The sequence below is a fragment of the Cottoperca gobio genome, chromosome 24, assembly GCF_900634415.1.
Source record: "Cottoperca gobio chromosome 24, fCotGob3.1, whole genome shotgun sequence".
NCBI classification, from domain to species: Eukaryota; Metazoa; Chordata; class Actinopteri; order Perciformes; family Bovichtidae; genus Cottoperca; species Cottoperca gobio.
In genome coordinates this window covers 13736455-13753650 of record NC_041378.1, presented here as the reverse complement: position 1 = coordinate 13753650, position 17196 = coordinate 13736455, and the positions used below count along the sequence as shown (strand labels likewise).

The following is a 17196-nucleotide window of genomic DNA, read 5'->3' as shown; positions in this document are numbered from 1 at the left end:
TGAGAAGCTGACCACTATAGCAGAGGAGTGTCAGAGTGCTCAGCTCAAAAAGCTCAGAGACATCTGCGAGAAGTAAGACTGTGTTCAGCATACAGCATGCACACACATTCACACAAACACAGAGGGAACCTAACATTTGTCATTTATCTATATTTTCCTCTTTTTCCATCTCACCATCTACAGAGAAAAGAAGGATATCAAGAAGAAAATGGACAAGAAAAGGCAAGAGAAGATCAACGAAGCCAAATCTAAAGACAAGAATGTGACAGAGGAGTAAGTTTCTTTGTGGGTTGTTATATCTGTATGACCACTAGGTGTCACTAAACACTAAAGATTTAGCTGTGTTGGGACTGGTTGCTTGGTTTGACTGTTGCGAAATATTCTCCCCACAGAGAGAAGCTGGAGATCAACAGATCGTTTGTTAACGAGGTGGTGCAGTACATCAAACGGGTAAGAGAAGACATGGCTATAGTCTGATAGAGAATGTATAACGTTCATCACAATATGCCCATAATGCCATACTACGGTTGAAGTTATGTCACTTAATTCAAAACATACTTTAAATTTGTATTGACTCCTATGACACACCACTACCCATAGTACTAAACACTTGTGAGTGCAGTAATATTATTGGTGTGTGTGTGTATTTGTGTGTATGTGTGTGTGTGTGTGTGTGTGTGTGTGTGTGTGTGTGTGTGTAGTTGGAAGACGCCCAGAGTAAAAGACAGGAGAGACTACTGGAGAAGCACAAGGATATCCGCCAGCAAATCTTGGATGAAAGGCCGAAGGTAAGACATCTATTAAGAAAATGTTCAATGAAACTTAAATGTGAAATAACTCTTGATTTTTGACGTGTTTGTTGATTACTGTACACTCTGATGTTTTTCATGAATTCCATCACTTTCTTACCCTAGCGCAATTTTTAAGTTGCTGAACTGTTGCATGGCAGGATCCACCGTCAGGGTGTCCAGCGTGCTCGGCTCAGCATGTCTTTGAATCCTTGCATGTGCAAAGAATTGTTACAGAAAATACGTTTCCCTCAGTATTAACTGGTGTAGCTACAAATGGTGAGCAGCAACACAGCTTAACATTACAATGAAAAGTGAAATAAACATGTAAAGACCTTTATTTGGTTGGTTGGTCTGGCCACAGATCTTGGGTCAGTATTCTTCTTTTTATAACATTGACGAACATTGTTTCATAAGTTACTAGAAACATAACTTTGGTTAAATGTGACCATATTGTCCTTGAACCAAACTATATCTCTAACTGAACACTTGCTGTTCATTTACACCACTGGGGGGCGACCTGGCCCAGGTTTAGTGAGTTATGGCTCTGGCACTTGTAAGATGACCTTCAAATGCAAAAATATAGTTGAGGGTTTGTTTTTACCTTAAATATGTATGCTGGTATCAGAATATGTGTTTAAATACCAATACCTGCTACACTCAGTATAAACAGTGTTGCTATGTGAAAGAGTTGTTTGGTTGTTTATTAGTAAAAAAAACTGGTTAATTGACTTGAAACATAAAACTCCCTTGCTGTGGCTGCATCAGTCGTTATTACTGCTATACCTGCAGTCAGGATGTAATGCCACTTTGCTATATGCTACGTACGTACGTATGGGTGGGTTTATTTGGATGCCTATGGGAGTTTTAGCATGACTGCTTTTCCTATATGTTGCACAGTTCCCAACTTTGCCATTGTGACTGTCATTGTAGGACGATTGTGCAGCTGAAGAGCATGGTAAGACCATTGTTGCATCCCAGTGTTCAGTATTAATATAGCATCAGTGTGGCAGTATTAATATGCAAGCTTATATACACCTGGGCCGGACTCGTATATATGGAAGCCCAATTTTGCCAATTTTGTTTATTAAAAAAAAAAAAAAAGATCCTCTATCCTTTATTATAATAACAAACCTTTTTGAAATAATGACTTAGTATCTCAAAATAATAAGTTTGAGAAAGTTTCTCATTATTTTGAGATAGTAACTAACTCATTTGAGATACTAATTTATTATTTTGCGATACTAATTCATGATGTTGAGATACTAATTAACTATTTTGAGATACTAATTCATTATGTTGAGATACTAAAGCCATTATTTTGAGATACTAATTCATTATGTTGAGATACTAAGCCATTATTTTGAGATATTATGTCATTATTTAAAAGAAATTTTTATCTTATTTTTTATTTTTAGTGGGGAAATGAGCTTCCATAACAACAAGTAACTGCACATTGCATCTCTCTAATGGCTGAGACCTGTTAAGCATTACCACAATGCAGAATACTGTATGAATTATTGCAAATGTGTTATGTACTTTTCTGCAAGAACAACAAATACAGTTTGGCTGTATTGCTGTAAATGTAGGTGTAATCTGCATAGCATGGCAGCAGAACGGTATACCAGGGACAGCAGATTGGCCTGTGTATAGTGAGATCACACCCTGTAGGAGTGCTCGTATTTGATGCCGCGTGTCGATGTGTCCTTGAGGAAGATCCTAGATACTAACCGGAGGACAAGAACTTCACCATTTTGGGTTACCAATAAGGTATATCAAATCAACCTAACAGCATGTTCTATTAAAAGCATAAATGTCTCAGGCATTACTGAAACATGCAATGTTGCACAAGGATCTCTGGAGCCTATCAGGAGGTATAGTTGTCTTTATATGAAACTCTTATACTAATTATGGACAAGTAGTAACCCATGTCATGATCATAACGCAAATATAATATAATGTGGTGCTAGTACATCCTTCAAACACAAAGGTAGTAACATTTTCTCGTCCCTGCTTTTGATAAGATTGTTGACTCTAACGCAGTACTAACCTTATTGCAGCGCGCTGCCAGTGTAATCAAGATTACCTCTGCTTGCCAAGGAGACACTCCTGTGTCATCCTCCTGTCATGTTTCTACTCTTGTTGTCAAATGAAGAGCGTAGTGTACAAATACCATAAATGAGGTAGAGTTGATTTTTTTTAAAGACAGGCATACATCAGAAGTGTTCTGCTGGAGACAGCCACACAACCTCCCACTCTCACAGTGACAGCTCCTTTGAAACCACTTGGAGTTGAGTGTGGGAGGTGCAGTATAGACAGTATCTTCCATGTTTTTCCACAAAACTGCCGCATGGAGAAATGAAGTAGAGAGATTGAAATGCTGAGAGTAGAGTGTTAAATAAAGGACGTGAGGGTCGAGTCAGAGATGATTGTATTTGCCTTTTAAACCGCCTGCTCGTTGTGTAAGTCACTCAGGTTATTGAGCTGTGCTCCTTTTTAATGTGATCCCGTGGTGACCTTCAACATCTCCTAGTTGCCAAAGCGGTCTGAAAGGGGATTATAAGGGTCTAATCAGCAGGTTTCCTCAGATGAGAGTAAGAGCTGCTGTTTTCTTTCACTGATCACTTCCAATCAGATTTCATTCCGTTAGCAACCGTCGTTTCCCACAAGAACGTAACTGATTATCCATCACCTAACCCGCTGTCGCAATCACTTCTCCTAATCGACATCCGGACGCTGGCAAATTTAATTCTCCCCGAGGAAAGGCTATTACATAGTAATCAACCATCTCTGCAAAATCTGATCTCATGCCACGACACTCATCTATATGCAAAATATGCAAGAGATGTCAGAGGACGCCACTCTGGAGACAGTTAGCAGAGAAAGCCCAGGGTTATGTTTGCTTTTTTTTTTTTTTTTTAAATCAGGATGCTACCCACAATAGCAACCAAATTTAATTCTCTGTGTGGGATTATGTGCGTAAATGGAATTACTATAAAATCCGGTGACAAAACAATTAAAAAAACAACCTGAAATTGTTCAAACTGTTTTCAAATAACTTCAGGATAGAAGTCAACCAGGCTGTTATCACTGAGACCTCTTGGGGTGTCTGTTGATGTCATAATGTAAAATCCAGACGCTATGACTACCAGCATCTGTCATGGTTTTTTCATTGCACCAGTTTTTGGCTGCCCTGATTTCACGTTTCACTTATTAATGCCCTTTTCTTTTAAAGGCACCTGAAAAGACTTAGACAGCCACGGCTTACTATTTGCTTATAAATTGACAGATTTAACTAAAATATCTATTCACTTACGTATTCACTTATGTATCTAACTTAGCTGCTACCAACACTGTTAAGTTAATCAATATCATAACCAATATCATTTGATAATCACTAGTGCACGACTCTCATGTCCCAGTTATTTCAGTCAATATAGCTTTGGAGAGTCCTTTAGTTCTTTACATACACACTTTGGAGTTTAGTCTTTTTTCCAGTTCTGCCTAATAGCATTTGGAAATGTCCTTGAGCAAAACTCTGAGACCAAAACTTCTCCTAACAAGCAGGTCATTGGCATGGCAGCGCTGATACCATCTGTGTGTGGAATGAATATGAGCCATTGTAAAGCACTTGGCTTTCGTAATTAATGCTCTTTGTCAATTCAATCCATTCACCATTCACTCAAAATTATATTTGAGGCACAGGGTTGTTGAAAAAGCTCACAGAAAACCCCTTTTGTTTAGTAATTTAATCCTTGGCTAATTGTAAACAACAACAGACAGACACATAAACATAGAAAGCATTATGGGCTGAAGAACAGGATATAGAGAGGTCCAATGGGGGCTAATGGATGAGCGCATAAAAAACCAGGGCAGTGCTAAATAAAAATACTTTTGTTGTGTGTCGCTACGTTTGGTGTGTGTGTGTGTGTTGGTCTTCATGAATCAGATAGAGGAAGATACAACGTACTTTCTCTCTCAAACAGTTCTGACCCAGTTTCTCCATTGGGCTCAGAGCAGCCACTAATGGACAGCTATAACTATCCCTGATGGAGACCCTGAGAGCTGAGCAGCTCACTATAGTGTGTGTGTGTGTGTGTGTGTGTGTGTGTGTGTGTGTGTGCGTGTGCGTGTGCGTGTGTGTGTGTGATTTACCAACCTAAAAACAATTTACTGTATCTCTGCTATGCAAGTTGTTCAGTAAGAGTAAGATATATTTTTTTAAGTTGATGTTTAGAATAGAGTGAAAATGTCGAGGTTAACGTAGAACGTTCAGTATTAGTGCCGGGCAGAAGAAAACATTAATCAGAGAAGGAAGATTATTTTTCTACATTTTAAGAATAAAGTCGGAATGTCGAGAATAATATTGACATGCCAAGATTAACTTTTGAGAATAACTCAAACTACTAGCGTTATACTATTAGCATATACTGAAAATTCAACTTTATTCTTGACATTTGACTTTATACTCGAAATAAAAACTAAAAACTGATGATTTGATCTGATACATTTTTGTTCTTATGCCTGGCCCAAATACTCCATAGTTCCATAGTTTAGTACAAGCCTTAATAGATTTTATTTCAAAACAATTTGTAGCTAAAGGGGTGTGAAAGGTGTGACATGTTACTCTAAGTTCTGACTTCAGAATTATTACGAACCTCACCTTAGTATGATCATGAAGTCCAAGCTTTGGGTAGTTTGAGGATCACATATTGAATGAGACAGGAGCGAGAGAAAAAGAGACATGGGGAGGTTTGTCTTCACTCGCAGCATGTGCACTCAGGTGTCACTGTCCTGTTAATAATCCAATCAGAATGCTCACCAGGAGTCAGCTGCACCCAGCACGATGACCAGTGCTGCTCCAGCACACCTGAAGTCCATCAATCCTGGCATTTTGCTTCTTTTAATCTTCTCTTGTTACTTGAGGCCATTTTTTTTTTAGCAATAGTCAAAACAAATTAAACCCATTCAGAGTGAGTGAGCTAGATAAGATATCCCCTCCTTAGCATCCTCCGTCAAAGTCCTCTTCGGTCTCTTCGCCTCTGCCATGATGTCCATAGAGGCTGCTGAACGCAGTCACATTGCCCACTCCCTGCCAGCATTTCCCCTGCGGTGTTTTCTGGGAAATCATTTTGTACATACAAACTGATCCAGTTTCACCATAATCAGTGACATACAGTAGTTATGTGGTGTGTGACTTGCGCTCTTCTCGTGTGAGATCGTACACGCTCGCCAAAGTTACATAGTGCAAGAACATCCATTCGGGGGCAGAGTGAGACTGACGGAGGCACCATTCTCCCTGTTACAAGTCAGGCAAAAGGATTAAGCTAAACAAGTTGCATAATGTTGCTTTAACAAAACCATTTCTTATATATTTCATGTGACTTTAAGCTTTATACATATAGCATGTTCAGGCTTTTTTCTTCCACCATCCCAAATGTGGTCCGATGCCCCTTTCTTTGCAACAAAAAGAGCAGATAAGACAGACATCTAGTGACAAGGACTCCATCTCAGCCTCCAGACTTAAAGCTTAGCAGGCCATGTTGTAATTCCTCTGTACTAGTCATCCCCTAACATACACCTTCTTTGGCTGAGAAAGAGAGTATGACATAGTGATAAGGCCATATGTTACACAACAGCGTGCGTTGGTGTGTGTGTGTGTGTGTGTGTGTGTGTGTGTGTGTGTGGTGTGTAAATGCACATTATTATGTGGGAGACATGCTGATTCTTTCTTACTTCAATGAAAAGAAAAAAAAAATCTCATGGTGTCTCCCCACCGTGCAAGCCTTGAACCAACACACAGAACCGCACACACACACACACACACACACACACACACACACTCGTTCGTTCGTCAAGCAGGAGTCCTTTGTGGTCGTCATGGAAACACGGGTCCCCCGCTCTCCCCCCTCCCCGCCGCTCATATCCTCTTCTACCCTCCATGACTCTCTGCAATCTGTTAATTTGGAACTGAGTGCTCTTGACGCAATCTCAGGGATGGTTACTGGAGGTGGAAGAAAGGAGGAGGGGGGAGGGATGAAGCGAGGGGGAGCAAACAGGTTGGAGGAGCCATTGAAATATATGTGACCACCCTCTCTCTCCCTTTCTATGGGTGATGTAGGGGTGGCCACTATGTTCCCTTATCACAGCCTTTGATCTGCATCATCTCTGCCTGGTGGGTTTGCATCAATAATGCATTTGTGCCCGTATACACACACACACACACACACACACACACACACACACACACACACACACACACGCACACACACACGCACACACACATACACAATGCCCACAGGGAACAGGGAACTGAGTGCAAACCAGAGGTAGTGATGTAAAATCCATTGTGTATGTGTGAGTGTGCGTACATGTTGCACGCCTGGTTACTCTTCTGCTCTATTATGCTAGCTGCTATTTTAGATCAGTGCACGAGTGTTCATTATGTATGCCCACATGTGCTAATGAAGCTCTCCAGGGTTATGCTCTGTCTAAGGAAGATTTGACTACTGAACTCCTGCTGGAAACTGTCTCTCTAAAGTATGGTTTTGAGGTTTATGGCTTCCGCATGAGTCACTTTTTATTAGAGGTAAGAACAGCAAAAAGATAATTGTACATGATTTTGTGAGGGAGAGGATGAAAGAATTAGAAAAAAAGAGCATTACAGATAAAAGTGTAAAAGTACAGTATAGCAGCTGGTAGATTTTGAGCTACATACTATAAGTACAGTTTGGACTGTATCTCAAATTTGTTGCATTTTACCAAACCTAATATTATTACCTTTTTTTTTTTTTTTTTGCAATGATTACTATAATTGGCAAAAGTAAATAAGAGTGTAAAGAGGAAAGCCTAATTAGATTTGGTGGAACAAAAAATGAATTATTAAATTCTCATATTTTTACCCTCTTTACTGAAATGAAAGATGAACTTTTGACATCCTCCTTGTGACAGTACGCGGGGTTTAAAGCGGCACTACTCAATATTTATGAATTGACAATGGATCAAATGACTATGTGTAATGTGAAAGGGGCTGCTCGTAATCATGAACCCACAGAGAATTACACTTTTGGTTCACTCTCAGTGATCTCATTAACCTCTTCTCCAGGATCTGGCAGCAGAATCAGGCTCCTTAGAATCACAGAATAGTCGACAACTCACAGTTTTCAGTCACGTGATCGGCGCTGAGACCTGGAGGGCAAAACATTGACAGCTAACACTAGGAACTATATACAGCTACAGTTATCTGTACTTTCCATCTGTATGGGTCAATAATGCTGTTGTTTGGGAGAACATGTTCATTGTCAAAGGGAAGATGAGTGATAATTAGCTGCCTAACGTTTGTGAGCGGTGAAACAGTGTGTAGACTAGTATATTTTTACATTTTCCTCTGTGATTTAAGGGTTTATTTTATTCGTTGGAACAGTGGAAAGACTAACCAAGATGGGTTTTTTGAGTTTTATTTTGTTCCTGTTAAGTTTACATTAAGTGTGTTTCACGATGATCAGCGAGTCAACGGAGTGTGGTGATGCTGGCTTTTAGGAAAAGTGTGCTCGCCGGGGACTGGGGCACATCTAATTGCACAAATCCACAATATCCTCCTCTCTGGCTTTTTGTTATGAGACTGGATTCTGTAGAAACACAGCCAGGCTTGTCTCCTCTTCAGTTTGCGCATCCTGTTGAACAACAACTATCGGGCATTTTGGCTAACGCTGTGGTAAAAGCTGAGCTGACGTGAGCAAACAGTTGTAGCATCTTTTAGTTAGCATCTGACTGGAAAATATCAAGATACTATCAACTCATTTCATAGCTAGCCTTCCCTTTTGAACCGATCCTTTTAGGGGAAACACTAAAAGGTTTGCAGGAGTGTTGTTTTTAAAATGATTATTCCTGGACCTGAAGAGAGGAATCCGAGAATAACTCCTACAAAGCAACAGATTACTTATTTGAGAGGAGTCGGGAAAGGGCACTGACACACACACAGACAGTATTCTGAGTAGCGGCTGCTCCTGTCTCTTTCTTTCATTACGTGTCGTTATGTTGTCGTGCCGCAGTTAATTTTCATAGTTATGACCAAAACAGTGAAAATGATATTGAAGGAATGGCTCTTCTTTTCCTTGCTGCTTTCGCTCACTCTTTAACACACATATGCACACACACACACACACACACACACACACACACACACACACACACACACACACACACACACACACACACACACACACATAAAACTTACATGCATCGCACGGCAAAGCTTTTTCTTCAAAAACAACCTGAGTGGTGACCCTGTCTTATCTCTTGGACATGGGATCTTGGATTTAGACTAATTGGGCTGTGTTTGGATATGCAGTATATCTCAAGGTCAGGAAAAAGAGCAGCATATAGTTAAACCCTAGATTCAAAGGCAAGACAGAAAAGCACATATTTCCCTCAAACCTCCTTATTGTGACAAAGCATAGCTACATTGAAGCTGTGCGGGTTGCGGTGTTGCGGGTTGAAGGTTTTTTTGTGGCGCTGCAGCAGGCGTTATGTCACAGCTCAAAGCAAAGAATTAATTTGGCTCTTTGGAGGCCTTCTCTGCTTCCCTTGATAGCTTCTCAAAACGAGGACAGCTGGTGAAGAAGGTCATTGAGTGCTGTATTTTAAGAAAGACAGAAATGTGTGTGTGTGTGTGTGTGTGTGTGTGTGTGTGTGTGTGTGTGTGTGTGTGTGTGTGTGTGTGTGTGTGTGTGTGTACATGTAGTTTGTTGACAGGTGACAGGTCTTCGAAGATAAGGGACAGATTTAAAGGCTGGCTGAATAACTGCTGCTGGTTGGTGTCCAAACAGAAACTAGACCCCACACACACACACACACACACACACACACACACACACACACATAAACATACTGTATGCATGCAACTCAAATAGCAAAAGCACACACAAAACACAGAATACAGAATAAACAAGCAAAGGCACTTTGTTTTTGCCGTGGGTGTTAAAGATGATTGTTTTCAACCAGTTAGTTGACTTTTTAAATCACCACAGTTGACCTCATTCCAGCTTAACAATGTTGGTGCTTTTGATATTTCTAATTCAACCTTTTTGAACGTGACCAAAACATATCTCTGCCTAGTCCAGGATGCCTGAGGAGTTAGGTACGTGTCCACAGGATCAGGTCATTTCCACGCTTCCCGTTCATTGTCTACGTAAGCAGCCGTGCAATGCATTCTGGGAGCTCCGCACTACACTCTGAACTCCAACTCGCTGCCTCTTGATCTCCCTCGAAAAACCTTTAATATAACTGTTGTTGATGTAGAAAGATGACAGTTTCAACAACCGCATGGCTTATTTCTCACCTCCAACGTTTTCAGAAACACATTTTTCTCGGTTTAAAATCTGGGAGCAGAAAGCCCATCAAGTGTCCAAAAACACCCCTGCTGACCCCTACCACATTTAATAACCTCTTCACTACAGAAATGATAAGAGGTCAGATGGAAGTTTTTGATCCTAAAGCCATAGATTGGGGAAACGCTTAAAAGATTGCAGCTCTAACTGTTTGTTCTCACCCCCATCTTTCTATCACTCCTTTTTTATAACTAAAGCTGTTCCTACGGTGAAAGCAAAGTGTCATCCTCATCGCTCAGCACCCCAACTCTAACAGAAGGCTGTTTTTGTTCGCCTCTGAGCTGTTGATTACATGCAGAGGACACACACATATATGCACGCAGATAGACGCACGTCTTTCTGAGAACTGCATGGTGCTCTGACTCCTCTGCCCCCCCCCCCGCTCTCACCTCCTCCACATGTGCCAGGGTGTCATCAGATGGGAGAAAGATGACAGCTTTAATCAGAGGGTGTTTGTGCCTCAGCAGGCAGGGAGGAAGACATGCTGCACATGTACATACACACATAGACGCGCGAACATGGTGTGCAGATTGTCCCACCCCTAAGTAGGTCATGCGCAGTGCAGAGCAGGGAGAGAGAGACGAGCTGTGGTGCATCTTTAGCCATCTGGTTGTGATGGGCTGGTTGTCCGCTCTGTGAGACCCACAGAGAGAGTGAGAGAGAAAGAAAGGAGAGAGAGAAAGACATGTTCCAGGGAAGGTGACCTTAAGATGATGTGCTTGGTGGGGGCTTCAAGTCAAGTCAAGAGCTCCTTCATTTCACACAAAGACAGACAGTATCAGCTATTAGTGTTATCTGGCTGTCACTCTGGTTTGGCATTTTCACTTGTCGGTGCACACACTTTCACTTGTTGTTAAGGTTTTATCCTGAAATGTTAGTACACAGACAAGTAACAGCGGAATATACAGGTGACATGAGTTATCTGTGTGAATTTTGATGGAGATATGTATTGTGCAATGTGAAAAGGTTTTGCAATAATGACAGTTACTTCATTATTACAAAACCTTTTCACATTGTACAATACATATCTCAATAGACTGTGAAACTGAGGTATTAAGTACTTCTCAATCTGGGGGTCGGGTCTTTGGTATTATGAACAAATTTTTGATTTAACAAAATATGGCAAACGTTTTTATTGAACAGTATTAAATACAGAGCTTTGTCGAAGTAAAATATAGTCTTAAGTTTAATAACCATCAAGTCGATACAGTTTTTCAATACACACATGTCGGTCGGTACTAAAAAACTAATGAGGTTTGATACCCAGCTGATACATGCATACATAATCATAGTCTACAGGATCTGATATCAATCCAATTTACAGTATAGCAATGCATTAAAGTGCTGTGACGGCAAGATCCGTGTAACAATCATCTCATTTTGCTATGCAGGACTTTTCAATTAAATGGATAAACCATCTCATAAACTGAAGTGGAGAGGGCAGAACATGAGAAAGTGGAGAGAGCAGGATGGCAGTCCTTGACCTTCATTCTCTCTCCTCTCCGCTCACTCAGATGTGAATGTTCTTGTGAATAGTTCTTGAACAAATCAGGGCTTCTCTTTGCTGGCTGTGAATTTCATGGCCGCTGTATTGATTGGAGGCTAGATGTAGATATGTTCATCGAAAATAATTCAGCTTTGTGTTTAGCAACTCTCTCCATCTGAAGTTTGTGCAGGAGTGCGTATATCTCTCAAACTTTTTGCAGATTTACAGAATCAATATTTCCGACCTTGGCTTTTCCTCTGAGTGAGTCCATGGTGCATTTTCCATTAAGATTGTTATTTGTTTTCTTTTGAGTAGAAAGTTTGATGTGAGATTAACAGAGGCCACTCAGATTAAATATGGATCCCAGATAAATCCTCTCAGAACTCACAGGTATTTTCGATCTCTCATAACGCTGACGGGTCTGTATTGAGCTGCGAGACTCTGACACCATTCATCTTACCGGCTTTTCTTTTAATTACTGCTCTCCCGTGGGAGCCAGCCGGGTAGTTAAACAGAGAAATCAGCATTACAGCAATTATTGGCTCACAATGAAATGAATACAATCTTGTCATCTGTAATCATTGGGGGTGTCTATGCCTGGGAGAAAATAGCTTCTCCTTTTTATTTCTCCGTGAGGGGAGGGGAGTGTTTGTATGTGCCTGCAGGGGGGATCCTGGTCTACCTCAGCGGACCAAGGTACCTATTCACTTATCTATCGCTTCTATTCAGTCTCTATTGTAAATTATGGAATAAAGGAGAATTCCTATGAAAATAATCTTTAGATAACAGTCATAGGTAACACGTACAGGATTTACTGTCCCCTAGCACATGCCAAACCAGAATGGCACTTGACCTCCGGCAAGGCCAATGGCGCATTCACGTGCTCAGGGTGGCCCCATCCTGAGTTGGGAAGTCGTTCTTCCAACTTCGGTGTGTTCATGAGCTTTAAATTGAAATGTAGACACAACATGGACGCTAAAAAGAAGATTGTATTTTATTGCTCAGAGCGTTAAAAATATTGATATCTGTTTCCGAGTTGTTGTTCCGACTCGAGGGGGCTTTCACTGGACATTTCCCTGTCTGGAACTCATTTTTCAGATTTTTCCAATGCAGCCATATCTGCCAATGTTAACAAAAGAGAAACATAAGTCACCTATTAGCCCCATTGTTTGAATCTGCTCCATAATTTAATGGGTTCTTCCTTGGCCTATGCTACATCCTTCCACCAAGTTCCCGTAATCCTGCTGATTTGAATTTAGTCGATTATTTATCAGTAAAGAATCAGATATTTCCCTTAAGAGTTAGTGAAAGCCAAAACAGAGATATTTGACAAAACATCTGTCAGAAACACGGTTGTGAGTGGCTGTTAAAAAATGATGTGTCCAGGAAGACAAACAATTAGAAAATGTGCATCTCATGTAAATGGAAACATATAAGTTACTTTCTTGCGATGATTGCTGATGATGTTCCTGGACTCAACATGTCCATGACATGTGGTTGTTACTGAGTGTTTTCCATGGCTGATCTTTCACTTTATTTATCTTCTGGGAACTACTTTGTCTGCAGAGGAATTGATGCAAATAAGTGAAATTTGGCAGTTTAAATCTTCATACTTAAGGTACGCTTGGAAAGTCAAGTGATCTTGCTTCATATGCATATACATTTAGACCTGAGTGCCTCCCAGTACAACCACTAACCTCTACTGTTGGCTGTTGAGCATCTCAACTGAAATGGGAGGTAGTTATAAGTCTCACACAAGGGAACATTAACGTAGCTTGTAAAACTAGGGAAAAAATTTTCAGAGTTTCCAAAACCTCCGCAGGGATTTGATGTTCTTGTTCTTCATCTTCTAGTTGTATTTTTTTTCCTCATGTGAGAATGGTTGGCTGACGTGTGTGCTCTTCCTCCACAGCTACAGAGTGATCTGGACCAGGAGTACCAGGACAAATTTCGCCGGCTACCCGTGGAGATCCAAGAGTTTGTTCAGGACAGCAGCAAGGCGAAGCTTAGCGACGATGGTGTCCATGGAAACCTTGTTGCCTCATCAACAACAGAGAAGCTCAACCACAAGACGTCGCAGTCGGAGGACGACACAGAGGATGGCTCGTCGGAACGAGTCTACGACACGCCCCTTTAGAGATTTAACATTGGCGCTTTGCTTCGCACTGGGACACTGATTGGTGGATGTGTTTGTGACCACAGATCTAGGATGAAACTGCCCCAACGTTGGTCCTAATTTTAACCAATGGAAGGATTAGATCAAATCTGAGCCTGGATTGGTGAGTAGAGGTCCTCTCTGTGTAGAGTGCAGTCTTGTCCGGAAAAAATCCTTTCAAGTAAATAGTACCTTTTGTGTATTTATATGTTCCCCTAATGTTGTCGTCTCTTTCGGTACGGCCACAGGATGTGTTACAAAGCACTAACTATTTGCAGGAAATAACTTACTTGAACTATTGCACAGAGAGAGTAGTTTCTTTTTATCATTTTTTATTACGATGATACTATTGACAGTAGTGGTGGTTAGTGAGGTGTGTGGTGCCATGGTTTTGAATTTACTTACAGTACAGTGGACATTGTCATTTAAGTGGAGTCACCTTGTACTGTAAAGAAGCCACTGCATAGTCAGCCTTTAAAGCTTCCATCTTTATACGATTTAGATTCACCTTTACTTATTTGCACTGAAGGCTCCCTACGTAACTATGTAACTCTTTAACTTTAACCCAGAGGCACTGGTGGCTTGCTGGTTCTCCATTTTGTTCTCACAGAACTAAGTCTATGTGTTGCTGCTATTTTGTTTTAGAACCCTTTTTTAAAAAACAATGATATGGTTTATATGATATTTGGCATTGTAATATTATGTAGTGTCATTCTTTTTTTTTTGTCTGATAACAATTTTGCCCAGAGAGGAAGTGAAGAGAAAGTGTGTTGTACAGTATCTGCATGTATTTGAACAACTGTAGCTCTGTAGCAGAGATGTTTATTAAATGTAAATCTATTTTCTCGTAAACATTTAAACAAAAACCTGCAAAACAGTGCAATGTGGCTCGATACATCACTGTGGCGTGAGCTGGACGGGACTAAAATAAGTTAAAACACACCTTGTTGTTAGATCTAACAGTAGCTGGCTCAACTTAACAGGTTGCTTATTGTACTGTTTACCTTTGTCTCCTTAAACTAAAACAGTCAAAGCAGGATATTCAAACAGAAGAAGAGGATGCTGCTGTAGTTTTATAGTAGTGGCCTTCCTCTAAAACGGTTTATTGTGTACTTACAGTGGAATGAGTGTGCAATTCCCCAGTTCACAGAGCAAATGTCCGCGATCACGGGTAGTATGTTTCCCACTGGCATTATTCTCAATGTTAACCCACAAGTAGTAGCTGTAGTTTGACGTGGGGAAATAGTTCAGTTGCATTCAAACAGACCACAAACGCCCAGTTTATATCCGTGAAACACCAGCGTTAACCTGATCTAATTAACAACTGGATTATTTCCTCTTTATGTAAGAAACTGTGCCCATTCAGTTACCATGGGGAAGTGTTTTTGACTTCCCTACTGTCCAGTGCCATTTAACTCACGGGTCATTTGATATGAAATCATATTTCAGCTGAAAAAAGAAAGAAAGTTGAATGTGAAGGATTACCTGACATGTAAGTACAAACTACTTTTTAAAAAGACGATATTGATGTGAGAGTCCTGTGCCTTTGAATAGGTTTGCCTTGTTTGATGTTGAATGTGTGAAATGCAAAATTGTTTAAATTGCCATTGTATTATATTATATTATATTATATGGAGCTGTCTGATATTGAATAGACCGTGTGCACTTTTAAGTACAGTACCACTACTGAGTAATGCTTGTGATGAGCAGTATTTGACATGTGTCTCATAAGAAATGCGAGACGTCCTTATTTTTAGTCTTGAACCACTTTATTTAACAGCCCCCATCCTCTTCTCATCACTTTACGTGTATGCACTCTGGAAATGTAAATGTTTGTATGACATAAAGTATAAAACATGAAGTTGATAAAAAAAAATATATAGTGTAAAGGGAATTTGCCTGTAATTAAAATAAATGTGGCTATTATTGTATTCGCTGGAGTGGAGTTGTGTGTGTCTTTTCATTTGTCCTTGAATAGAATTGTGTTTTGTGCTTTTGTCTGTGTATGGAATATATTTTAATATTACTGTCATTCATACATCCCTTTAGGTCTAGTAGGTCCAGAGTTGTATCATGTTTTTCTTCAGTTCTTAATTGCGTTTACATTTTGTTTGCCTTCAAATTTGTCACTTGCCGTTGTCTCGTCATGCTTTATTATTTTACTCGAAACAGAGATTTCAATGTTAACCCAGTCTTTGTAACATAGCAAAGACTGCATACTGGTGGTGGGCAAAGAGCTTAAGAGGAAAATAGAGACTAAAAACATGTTGAAAATGATAAAACTGTATTGCGAGAAAGCAGGTCACCATCACCAGATCCAACAGTGTAGAGACTTTTTGGCCGCATCTGTGGAGCGACTTGGCATGTATGTACTGTACGTGTGTAGGCGAGTGTATGTGTATGGTATGTATGTCACACTCAGGGACAGGGGGAAGCGGGGGGAAGCCTTGACGACCTACTTCTATCATCTCCTAGGTAACAATTTCTTTGAAATAAGCCTAAGAACATGAATTTGAACACTTTCAGGGCTAAATCCCTGGTCACACTTTAAAAACAGAAGCACTCAAATCATACAGAATTGTTAGTATTTATCACTTATATCAAATGTGCTTTGATATTACTCATGATGCAACATAATGTGGACTTTTGTCTGGCAATGCAAGACCTTTTTATTTTTTTAATCATAACTAAACAAGTGAGAATATACAGTATGTTCACATGCATGTACATGTCTGTGGACATGTTTGTATTATACATCCTGTGCCTAAAGAGTCAAATGAATCGCTTCATTTTGAAAAGATCCACAAAGCTTTTCTCTCTCACACCCACACACTATTTTGAATTCAACGTGCCCAGTGATAACACGTTTTTAAATCTACGACACATTCTCAAACAAAGCTTGTAACACATTGTGTGAGTGTTGGTGACATGTGCCTGTTGTCTGAAAGCATAGTCTGTCCTCACAGCTTGACTCCATGTGCTTTAGAGTGTGATTCTTTCAGCTGTGTATAATACATATGCGGGCGCTGCTGGTGTGCGTGTGTGTGTGTGTGTTTTCCAGACTGCATAAACACTGTGTCCTTCTCAGTCTCAGCTCCTCAGCAGAATCCCAACAGGCAACAGGAGATAAGACAAACCCGGTCGTCCATAACAACCACTGTGACCATTCAGAGGCCTCCGTGCATACCGGCAACTAGGAAGTGAGCTAATTAACCTCGAGTTCAAGACGGAAGGAGAGCGACTTTTTAATAAGATTCTCTGGGTTATATAAACAAACTCCCAGGAATATTATCACCCTGCGTCTGTCCATCTGCTGCGGGGAAGTGGAGGAGGAGGTGTCCTGTAACTGGGCTTTAATGAGGCACACCAGGACAGCAG

At 40.5% G+C, this 17196-nt stretch overlaps 1 protein-coding gene across 5 annotated transcripts in view; it reads left to right on the top strand.

The window, feature by feature from the left end:
- The window catches only part of plcb1l (phospholipase C beta 1-like), a 110722-nt gene extending 94964 nt beyond the window's left edge, over positions 1 to 15758 (top strand). The window contains exons 29-35 of one of the 5 annotated variants that reach the window (XR_003834597.1): positions 1 to 72; positions 184 to 273; positions 393 to 450; positions 702 to 788; positions 1722 to 1746; positions 2378 to 2558; positions 13576 to 13694. The exon at positions 1 to 72 is cut by the window's left edge and continues 5 nt beyond it. Coding sequence is in view for 2 of the 5 variants with exons in the window: in XM_029462747.1 (XP_029318607.1) it covers positions 1 to 72; positions 184 to 273; positions 393 to 450; positions 702 to 788; positions 13576 to 13800 (532 nt within the window). In the remaining 3 variants the exon portion in view is untranslated. Of the gene's footprint in view, positions 73 to 183; positions 274 to 392; positions 451 to 701; positions 789 to 1721; positions 1747 to 2338; positions 2559 to 13575 lie in introns of those variants that run through there. The other 4 variants (XR_003834596.1, XM_029462748.1, XM_029462747.1 and 1 more) reach the window with 4 other exon arrangements.
- Positions 15759 to 17196: the final 1438 nt, after the last annotated feature.